This window comes from Entelurus aequoreus, linkage group LG08, assembly GCF_033978785.1.
Source record: "Entelurus aequoreus isolate RoL-2023_Sb linkage group LG08, RoL_Eaeq_v1.1, whole genome shotgun sequence".
NCBI lineage: Eukaryota > Metazoa > Chordata > Actinopteri > Syngnathiformes > Syngnathidae > Entelurus > Entelurus aequoreus.
Window position 1 is genome coordinate 76,645,665 of NC_084738.1, and position 11,843 is coordinate 76,657,507.

Below are 11,843 nucleotides of genomic sequence, written 5' to 3' on the forward strand. Positions count from 1 at the left end.
AAAATCCAAGAAAATATTTTAAAAAGTTGGTCTTCACTTGTTTAAATAAATTCATTTATTTTTTTTACTTTGCTTCTTATAACTTTCAGAAAGACAATTTTAGAGAAAAAATACAACCTTAAAAAGGATTTTAGGATATTTAAACACATATACCTTTTTACCTTTTAAATTCCTTCCTCTTCTTTCCTGACAATTTAAATCAATGTAAGTAAATTAATTTTTGTTGTTGTAAAGAATAATAAATACATTTTAATTTAATTCTTCATTTTAGCTTCTGTTTTTTCGACGAAGAATATTTGTGAAATATTTCTTCAAACTTATTATGATTAAAATTCCAAAAAATATTCTGGCAAATCTAAAAAATCTGTAGAATCAAATTTAAATCTTATTTCAAAGTCTTTTGAATTTCTTTTAACATTTTTGTTCTGGAAAATCTAGAAGAAATAATGATGTGTCTTTGTTAGAAATATAGCTTGGTCCAATTTGTTATATATTCTAACAAAGTGCAGATTGGATTTTAACCTATTTCATCAAAATTCTAAAATTAATCTTAATCAGGAAACATTACTTAAGATGTTCCATAAATTATTTTTTTAATTTTTTCAAAAATATTCGAATTAGCTAGTTTTTCTCTTCTTTTTTTGGTTGAATTTTGAATTTTAAAGAGTCGAAATTGAAGATAAACTATGTTTCAAAATGTAATTGTCATTTTTTTTCGTGTTTTCTCCTCTTTTAAACCGTTCAATTAAGTGTAAATATCATTAATTATTAATAATAACATAGAGTTAAAGGTAAATTGAGCAAATTGGCTATTTCTGGCAATTTATCTAAGTGTTTATCAAACTGGTAGCCCTTCGCATTAATCACTACCCAAGAAGTAGCTCTTGGTTTCGAAAAGGTTGGTGACCCCTGCTCTAAAGGCTTAGTGGCCACATGCGTGGACAGCACCTTTTAGCTCTAATTTCCAAAATTGTGTACACTACTGAATTGGGGTCTTGTGGCCACTTATGTGGACACTTATACTGCCAGCTGGTGGTGTCAGAAGAGTATAACATACAATGGAATTTGGAAAAAAAAGGGTAAAAATAAGAATTAGCATGTCACTAAACATGAAGCACACGTTTGTGTACTTATGGACTAAGTACATCATATCAAAAGATGATTTTTAGTTTTTATTCTAATTAGGGTCCAATAAGCCCAAATATGTAAACAAACAGCTTGGGCCTTAAAGGGAAACTTCGGTTTTTTTCAACCTGGGCCCTGTTTTCATAATTTTTTCTGTATATGTGAGTGCTGGATAAAACATTTTTTGAGGTCGCGCCAGTATTGAGCAGGGCAGGCAGCCTCCAGCCCAGCTAACGCTCGTACACAGGGCAACTGGCTCTCGTCAAAATTCGGCCTATAAACATGCATTTTTTTCACACTGACAGGCTCAGATAGTTACAATGAGTGTCCGACAACATACTAGAAAGGAGAAATTAACGTATGTCTCTACCTTTAGCTGGAGATCGCTGTTTGTTGTGAGCTGTGTCCAAATCTCACCACGCTACAAATCTCGTTCCGAAATCTCGCGATAACTCGCGACAAAACACCGGTGGAAAAACAGTTACCTGACTGAGGAAATTCAGCCATGACAGACAAACAAACAAACTTTTCTATAAAACTAAAATAACAGTCTTCGGTAATCCAACAGAAAATCACTTCAGTCGTCTCTCTTCACCTCAGTCAGGTAACTGTTTTTCCACCGGTGTTTTGTCGCGAGTTATCGCGAGATTTCGGAACGAGATTTGTAGCGTGGTGAGATTTGGACACAGCTCACAACAAACAGCGATCTCCAGCTAAAGGTAGAGACATACGTTAATTTCTCCTTTCTAGTATGTTGTCGGACACTCATTGTAACTATCTGAGCCTGTCAGTGTGAAAAAAATGCATGTTTATAGGCCGAATTTTGACGAGAGCCAGTTGCCCTGTGTACGAGCGTTAGCTGGGCTGGAGGCTGCCTGCCCTGCTCAATACTGGCGCGACCTCAAAAAATGTTTTATCCAGCACTCACATATACAGAAAAAATTATGAAAACAGGGCCCAGGTTGAAAAAAACCGAAGTTTCCCTTTAAGAGGCTAATGCGCCCTATAAGCTTTTGTATGAAAAATAGACCTGACTAGACCCGCTCATCGGCAGCGTGCCTTTTAATCCGGTGCGCCCTATGCTCCGAAAAATACGGCTTTAAAAATGATGTGTGTCAAAAAGGCCCCCGCATACGTTGATTTTTCAGTGTGCGGCCCTCAGTAGGAAGAGTTTGGAGGTACCTAATGAAGTGTCCATATAATCCCAGTGTGATTAATGGGTGTAAAGACTGACTGGGGGTCAGCCGTGAATGGACAATAAATGTCATGCAGGAGGTGTTTGGAGGTTAAAAACATTCTCAGTTCCATGCTGTGTGACCGCGGCAAGGCCGGGACCTCCGCGGTTGCGCCGGGGGGCTACTTGGGGTCAACTGGTGGTTACATAAACATGCTGGGGGAAAAAAAAAAAAATCTTAAAGACTGATATTTGCGGCGTTGAGAGCGAGGAGAAGGAACTCTCTTGTTTTTTTCCTCCTGTCAGTCAAAAAGATGGGCAATGACCCTGCAGCTCCCCCCCCCCCGTCCCCCCATTGATAGCCTCCCCCCCTGCCCGGCGGGCTAAACAGGCGCCCCTGGAAGTGCTGAGCCCAGCGAAACACTCGCCGATGAATGGACAAGCCCCGGCACGTCTCGTAGCACGCCGACAACACCAGACATCTGTTTTAAGGAAACACTCTCAGAGAGTTCTTTCTCAGCAGCTCGTTAAGTCAGCAGGTGATTTATGAGGAGGAATTTACCTTGATTATCCTCCCCTCCGGACTCAGAGCGATATTTGTGGCTACTGGGGATGTAACGATATCACAATCTCACCGTACAGTATTGTCACCGTGTGTAAGGGGAACTTCACTTTTTGGGATTTTTGCCTATCATCCACAATCCATACGTGAGACAAGCGCACATTCTTTTTTATTATGCATTCTAAATAGTCAACTATGGCAAGCAAGAGGTGGCTAACAACGGCCTCCAAAAATCCTCAAAAACGGCAACAATACTCCATTAAAGATTAAAAGATTAAAGTACCAATGATTGTCACACACACACTAGATGTGGTGAAATTTGTCCTCTGCATTTGTCCCATCCCCTTGGGGAGCAGTGGGCAGCAGCGGCGCCGCGCCCGGGAATCATTTTGGTGATTTAACCCCCAACTCCAACCCTTTGTTGCTGAGTGCCAAGCAGGGAGGTTATGGGTCCCATTTTTATAGTCTTTGGTATGACTCGGCTGGGATTTGAACTCCAACCTACCGATCTCAGGGCGGACACTCTAACTACATCTTGTGAATGTTGCCAAATATTAGCGATATTGTTAATATGAGCGCTAACACAGACAAAATAATTTTAGCGGCGCCGTGATCACTAGCTTACGATGCTATATTGACATGTTGAATCCGTGAGCTGGTAAAAGTTAATTCTAGATTATAAATCATGTTTCTCATAGTAGTTATTTGTATTATGCATTCTAAATAGTCAACTATGGCAAGTAAGAGGTGGCTAACAATGTCCTGCAAAAAAAAAAACCTAAAAAACGGCAACAATACTCCATTACATCTCGTGAATGTTAACCAAACATTAGCGATATTGTTACTATTAGCGCTAACGCAGTCAAACTAATTTTAGCGGCGCCGTGATCACAGAGAGCTAACTAGCTTAAAATGCTATATTGACATGTTGAATCTGTGAGCTGGTAAAAAAGTTAATTCTAGATTATAGTTTTACTGGCAGTTTATTTAAGAAACATATGCATTATTATTTATCTACATAGAACATATTTATTTTATCACAAAATAACTGTATTTAAAAAATATTTCCTTACTTTAGTATTTTTTTGTAATCAGTCTAACCTAAGCCTGGATAATGATATTTGTGTTATATTGGTAAATATTGCACATATTACATATTGTTATGAAGGTGTCTGTTACTACATTATATATATATATATTTGCTGTGTGTATATTGTACATATTACATATTGTTGTGAAGGTGTCTTGTTACTACATTATATATATACTTGCAGTGTGTATATTGTACATGTTACATATTGTTATGAAGGTGTATGTTACTACATTATATATATACTTGCAGTGTGTATATTGTACATATTACATATTGTTATGAAGGTGTCTGTTACTACATTACAAAATATATATTTTCAGTGTGTATATTGTACATATTACATATTGTTGTGAAGGTGTCTTGTTACTACATTATATATATACTTGCTGTGTGTATATTGTACATATTACATATTATTATGAAGGTGTCTGTTACTACATTATATATATACTTGCAGTGTGTATATTGTACATATTACATATTATTATGAAGGTGTCTGTTACTACATTATATATATACTTGCAGTGTGTATATTGTACATATTACATATTATTATGAAGGTGTCTGTTACTACATTATATATATACTTGCAGTGTGTATATTGTACATATTACATATTGTTATGAAGGTGTCTGTTACTACATTATATATATATATATATATACTTGCAGTGTGTATATTGTACATATTACATATTGTTATGAAGGTGTCTGTTACTACATTATATATATACTTGCAGTGTGTATATTGTACATATTACATATTGTTATGAAGGTGTCTGTTACTACATTATATATATACTTGCAGTGTGTATATTGTACGTATTACATATTGTTATGAAGGTGTCTGTTACTACATTATATATATACTTGCAGTGTGTATATTGTACATATTACATATGTTATGAAGGTGTCTGTTACTACATTATATTTATACTTGCAGTGTGTATATTATACATATTACATATTGTTATGAAGGTGTCTGTCACTACATTATATATATACTTGCAGTGTGTATATTGTACATATTACATATTGTTATGAAGGTGTCTGTTACTACATTATATATATACTTGCAGTGTGTATATTGTACATATTACATATGTTATGAAGGTGTTTGTTACTACGTTATATATATACTTGCAGTGTGTATATTGTACGTATTACATATTGTTATGAAGGTGTCTGTTACTACATTATATATATACTTGCAGTGTGTATATTGTACATATTACATATTGTTATGAAGGTGTCTGTTACTACATTATATTTATACTTGCAGTGTGTATATTATACATATTACATATTGTTATGAAGGTGTCTGTCACTACATTATATATATACTTGCAGTGTGTATATTGTACATATTACATATTGTTATGAAGGTGTCTGTTACTACATTATATATATATATATATATATATACTGTATATATATATATACTTGCAGTGTGTATATTGTACATATTCCATATTATTATGAAGGTGTCTGTTACTAAAAAGACGTTATGTATTCCGCGGGGTTTGTTTATTTGTAAGTTAGCAACAAATATTAAAAAGCTATGGCCAAATTTTGACGTAATATTCAGAAAATGTCAGAAAAAAACACACTTAAACCTGCCTTCTTCTCCCCTTTGCGCAGAAGATTTCGGGAGATGTGTGTTTTTTTTTTCAGCGGCGGAAAAAAACCACACTCACCAAGTTTTGGTGTGATACCCTCACACGTCACGGCGGTATTGTGAGGATTGTGAAAGCGCAACACCTCGGTATCTCACCTGATTCCGACTTCTTGGCGTACTTCTTGCTTTGTCCTCGGATGATGAGGATGAAGACCAGCAGGAGGATGAAGATGAGCCCCACCAGGGCCACCACCACCAGGAACCACCACTCCTCATAGAAGGGGGCCACTTTTTGAGCTGCGGAAAAACAACGACATCGTTGTAGACCACCCCTCAGTATATAAACAATGGAGACATGACATGTATACCAGATATAGAAGGAGTGGGCAGACTAGGAGATCCGTAGCCGTAATCGTTGACCCCGATGACCCGGAAGTCGTAGCTGACACCTTGCTTCAGGATGTCCATGCTGAAGGTGTGCGACGTCACTTCCTTCGGGATGTCCTTGATCAGGATGTCCCACAAGCCTTCGTCTGTCAGCAAAGTGCAGACTATAAATCACGCTGCTCATCGTAAACACCCGTCCTAATACTTTTGCATTCATCATTAAGATGACCATATTTCACCTTGAGGCTGACTTTGGGAAGTGAGAGCATCACTTACACGTCGCTGCTCGTAAACACCACTTAAAGGGCCCACACCTACACAAGTAAACAGCTCATTCCTCACCTAAATAGTCCATGATAGATTGAAGAACACCTCCACTGGATTTGAAAACTTTTCGGTTTACGAGCTTTTAGATTGCGTCAAATGTAATAATAATAATAATAATGATGATGAATTACATTTGTAACGCACTTTACATTTGTTAAAATCTCAAAGTGCTACAAAGTAGAGATGTCCCGATGATGCTTTAAAATGTAATATCGGAAATGATCGGTATCGGTTTTGTTATTATCGGTATCGTTTTTTTAAAACAATTTTATTAAATCAAGATAAAAAACACAAGATACACTTACAATTAGTGCACCAACCCGAAAAACCTCCCTCCTCCATTTACACTCATTCACACAAAAGGGTTGTTTATTTCTGTTATTAATATTCTGCTTCCTACATTATATATCAATATATATCAATACAGTCTGCAAGGGATACAGTCCGTAAGCACACATGATTGTGCGTGCTGCTGCTCCACTAATAGTACTAACCTTTAACAGTTCATTTTACTCATTTTCATTAATTACTAGTTTCTATGTAACTGTTTTTATATTGTTTAAACTTTCTTTTTTATTCAAGAAAATGTTTTTAATTTATTTATCTTATTTTATTTTATTTAAAAAAAAAAAAAAACCTTATCTTCACCATACCTGGTTGTCCAAATTAGGCATAATAATGTGTTAATTCCACGACTGTATATATCGGTATCGGTTGATATCGGTATCGGTAATTAACGAGTTGGACAATATCGGAATATCAGATATCGGCAAAAAAACTAAATCGGACATCCCTAATAATAATAATGAATTACATTTGTAACGCACTTTACATTTGTTAAAATCTCAAAGTGCTACAAAGTAGAGATGTCCCGATAATGCTTTAAAATGTAATATCGGAAATGATCGGTATCGGTTTTGTTATTATCGGTATTGTTTTTTAAAATTTTTTTTATTAAATCAACATAAAAAACACAAGATACACTTACAATTAGTGCACCAACCCAAAAAACCTCCCTCCTCCATTTACACTCATTCACACAAAAGGGTTGTTTCTTTCTGTTATTAATATTGTGGTTCCTACATTATATATCAATATATATCAATACAGTCTGCAAGGGATACAGTCCGTAAGCACACATGATTGTGTGTGCTGCTGGTCCACTAATAGTACTAACCTTTAACACTTAATTTTACTAATTTTTAGGGATGTCCGATAATGGCTTTTTGCCGATATCCGATATTCCGATATTGTCCAACTCTTTAATTACAGATACTGATATCAACCGATACCGATATCAACCGATACATGCAGTCGTGGAATTAACACATTATTATGCCTAATTTGGACAACCAGGTATGGTGAAGATAAGGTACTTTTTAAAAAAATTAGTAAAATAAGATAAATATATTAAAAACATTTTCTTGAATAACATAGAAAGTACAACAATATAAAAACAGTTACATAGAAACTAGTAATGAATGAAAATTAGTAAAATTAACTGTTAAAGGTTAGTACTATTAGTGGAGCAGCAGCACGCACAATCATGTGTGCTTACGGACTGTATCCCTTGCAGACTGTATTGATATATATTGATATATAATGTAGGAAGCAGAATATTAATAACAGAAAGAAACAACCCTTTTGTGTAAATGGGGGAGGGAGGTTTGTTGGGTTGGTGCACTAATTGTAAGTGTATCTTGTGTTTTTTATGTTGATTTAATAAAAAATAAATAAATAAAAAAAACGATACCGATAATAAAAACACTGATACCGAAAATGTCCGATATTACATTTTAAGATGTCCGATAATATCGGCAGGCCGATATTATCGGACATCTCTAATATATATATATATATATATATATATATATATATATATATATATATATATATATATATATATATATATATATATATATATATATATATATATATATATATATATATATATGTGTGTGTGTGTATTAAATTCGAATTAAAAAAGTATACAAAATAAATTTCACATAAATGAAACTATGTGGACAAACAATATGCTTAGGGCCCTAATGTAGCCAGCCAGCCAGCATCATGCTAGGTCAGCCCATTTGCTGAAGAAAAAGTCAATGCTGGACCTTACAGCTGACTGGCAGATAGTTGGCAGAGGTGTCATTTTAAGTGTAGCGAAGCCTGTTTTTCTTTAGTGAAGATGTCTTTCAAATCTTCCCCTGGGCTCTAGCCTTCACTCCACTTCATCATCAATCTGCCATCAAACATTTTGGAATGCAGTGTGACACGTTGCCCTCCCCAGAGCGCCAGAGACATCCATCACCCTGCCAAGCACGACTGAAAGCGGACACAAATTGTCTGGCGTGATCAATAAGCTATCAAAGTCCAGACCGTGGGCAGCAGATGGAGACACCTGACACCGCTTTTCTCCGAGCAGAATATTCTAGCCACTGGAAAAAAAAACCCAGGGACCTACCAGAAGGTCTGGCCTCGATGACGTAGCGTGTAATGGGAGCTCGTCCTGGGTCCCCGCTGGTCCAGTGGATGGTCAGCGCTGAGCCGTAGCGTGTGATAAAGGGGTCCCCTGGGGGTCCTGGGGCTCCTGGGCAAAGACAAAGCATTCAAGCCCCTGATACACGTGAGAAGGACAAATATCACTACCTTCTCCAGGACCCGTGGTGATGTTGGCCTCCACCTCGGGGCCGTAAATGAAGGTCTTGGCCCGGATGCGGAAGTTGTAGGTAACGCCATCGGCCAGGTCTTTGAGCTTCAGCCAGAGGGGGCCGCTCCCCTTCACGTCCACCATGACGGTCTTACTGACGCCCGGGGGGGAGGGGGAGTGGGGACAGTCGGCACAGGCCACGGAAGACTCTGGACAAACACACCACATTCCTTTTAGAACACACGGGGGCGCCAGCAGCATCCAGCACATCAATAAATCATTAATGTAAGGTTGAATCAGGACATAATTTAAGAGAGGCTGCAATTTTCCAAATGTGAAAATGTATTATATATTTATGTGTTTATATATAGATATATACTGTATATATACATATATGTATGTGTGTATATATACATACATATATACGTATATATGTGTTTGTATACACACATATATGTATTTACACATATACATATATGTATACACTTGTACACACACACACATATATATATATATATAAATATATATATATATCAAATATATATATATATATATATATATATATATATCAAAGTGTATATATATATACTGTATATATATGTGTGTGTGTGTATACATATATATATATATATATATATATATATATCAAAGTGTATATATATACTGTATATATATGTGTGTGTGTATACATATATATATATATATATATATATATATATAAATATATATATATATATATATATATATATATATATATATATATATATATATATATATATATATATATATATATATATATATATACATTGATACATGTACACGTATACACACATATACATACAAAGGTATACATAGACATACATACATACACATATATATATACACATTATATATGCATATATACATACACACTATATATATGTGTATATACATACACACTATATATACATACATACATACATACACGCTATATACATATATATACACACACATATACATACACACAAACATATACATAAATACACACTATGTATATATATATATATATATATATATATATATATATATATATATATATATATATATATATATATATATACCGGTTTATATACATACATACACACTATATATACATACATACACGCTATATACATATATATACACACACACATACATACACATATACACACTATATACATATATAATTATATACATACACATACACACTATAAATATATATATATATATATATATATATATATATATATATATATATATATATATATATATATATATATATATATATATATATATATAAAACAACAGTGCAGTATATACTGTATGTAACAAGAATGACTTTCGTACTGACAGCTGAGAAATGACATTTTAAACAGCATGCAGAGCGAGATCTTTGTGAGCTAATACAAAAACTGCATCAGGAGGTTACCTACAGCCACTGATGTTAGCCCCAATGTTTGTTGAATCGCCTGCACACCCTGGGGGAATGTTTGGTTCTGCATAAAACGCACCTAGCGACTGTAAAAGGTGAGGCGCGTAATTGAATCGAGGTGTTAATTGAAGCATTTGTATTTTCTCTCATGAGCCCCGTGGGAGACAGAAATCATCCTAAATTAATTTGCCAGTGAGAACTAGATAGTTTGTTTACTGTCTCTTCATTCCCGTCACAAACTTCTCCATTGTAGCACCTCTGTGTGTGTTCCTATGTACTGGAGAACATGCCATCTATCTGTAGCACATTGTACATTGTAGCACCTCTGTGTGTGTTCCTATGTACTGGAGAACATGCCATCTATCTGTAGCACATTGTACATTGTAGCACCTCTGTGTGTGTTCCTATGTCAGGGGTCACCAACCTTTTTGAAACCAAGAGCTACTTCTTGGGTACTGATTAATGCGAAGGGCTACCAGTTTGATACACACTTAAATGAATTGCCAGAAATAGCCAATTTGCTCAATTTACCTTTAACTCTATGTTATTATTAATAATTAATGATATTTACACTTAATTAATCGGTTTAAAAGAGGAGAAAACACGAAAAAAATGACAATTAATTTTGAAACATAGTTTATCTTCAATTTTGACTCTTTAAACTTCAAAATTCAACCGAAAAAAAGAAGATTAAAAACTAGCTAATTCGAATCTTTTTGAAAAACTTAAAAAAATAATTTATGGAACATCATTAGTAATTTTTCCTGATTAAGATTAATTTTAGAATTTTGATGACATGTTTTAAATAGGTTAAATTCCAATCTACAATTTTTTTTAGAATATATAACAAACTGGACCAAGCTATATTTCTAACAAAGACAAATCATTATTTCTTCTAGATTTTCCAGAACAAAAATTTTAAAAGAAATTCAAAAGACTTTGAAATAAGATTTAAATTTGACTGTACAGATTTTCTAGATTTGCCAGAATAATTTTTTTGAATTTTAATCATAATAAGTTTGAAGAAATATTTCACAAATATTCTTCGTCGAAAAAACAGAAGCTGAAATGAAGAATTAAATTAAAATGTATTTATTATTCTTTACAATAAAAAAAATAAATTTACTTGAACATTGATTTAAATTGTCAGGAAAGAAGAGGAAGGAATTTAAAAGGTAAAAAGGTATATGTGTTTAAAAATCTTAAAATAATTTTTAAGGTTGTATTTTTTCTCTAAAATTGTCTTTCTGAAAGTTATAAGAAGCAAAGTAAAAAAAATAATGAATTTATTTAAACAAGTGAAGACCAAGTCTTTAAAATATTTTCTTGGATTTTCAAATTCTATTTGAGTTTTGTCTCTCTTAGAATTAAAAATGTCGGGCAAAGCGAGACCAGCTTGCTAGTAAATAAATAAAATGTAAAAAATAGAGGCAGCTCACTGGTAAGTGCTGCTATTTT

At 34.2% G+C, this 11,843-nt stretch overlaps 1 protein-coding gene, 1 long non-coding RNA gene and 1 pseudogene across 5 annotated transcripts in view; 2 read left to right on the top strand and 1 right to left on the bottom strand.

The window, feature by feature from the left end:
* The window catches only part of LOC133656314 (protein sidekick-2-like), a 1,293,862-nt pseudogene that overhangs the window by 151,210 nt on the left and 1,130,809 nt on the right, over positions 1-11,843 (top strand).
* Positions 1-11,843, top strand: part of LOC133656309 (uncharacterized) — a 104,073-nt gene that overhangs the window by 55,094 nt on the left and 37,136 nt on the right. The window lies entirely within an intron of this gene.
* Positions 1-11,843, bottom strand: part of LOC133656306 (protein sidekick-2-like) — a 225,159-nt gene that overhangs the window by 29,955 nt on the left and 183,361 nt on the right. For all 3 annotated transcript variants that reach the window (XM_062057330.1, XM_062057328.1, XM_062057329.1), the window contains exons 37-40: positions 8,935-9,144; positions 8,750-8,875; positions 5,940-6,104; positions 5,728-5,868 (exon numbers count right to left, since the gene is read on the bottom strand). In XM_062057330.1, coding sequence (XP_061913314.1) covers positions 5,728-5,868; positions 5,940-6,104; positions 8,750-8,875; positions 8,935-9,144 — 642 coding nt within the window. The remainder of the gene's footprint in view (positions 1-5,727; positions 5,869-5,939; positions 6,105-8,749; positions 8,876-8,934; positions 9,145-11,843) is intronic.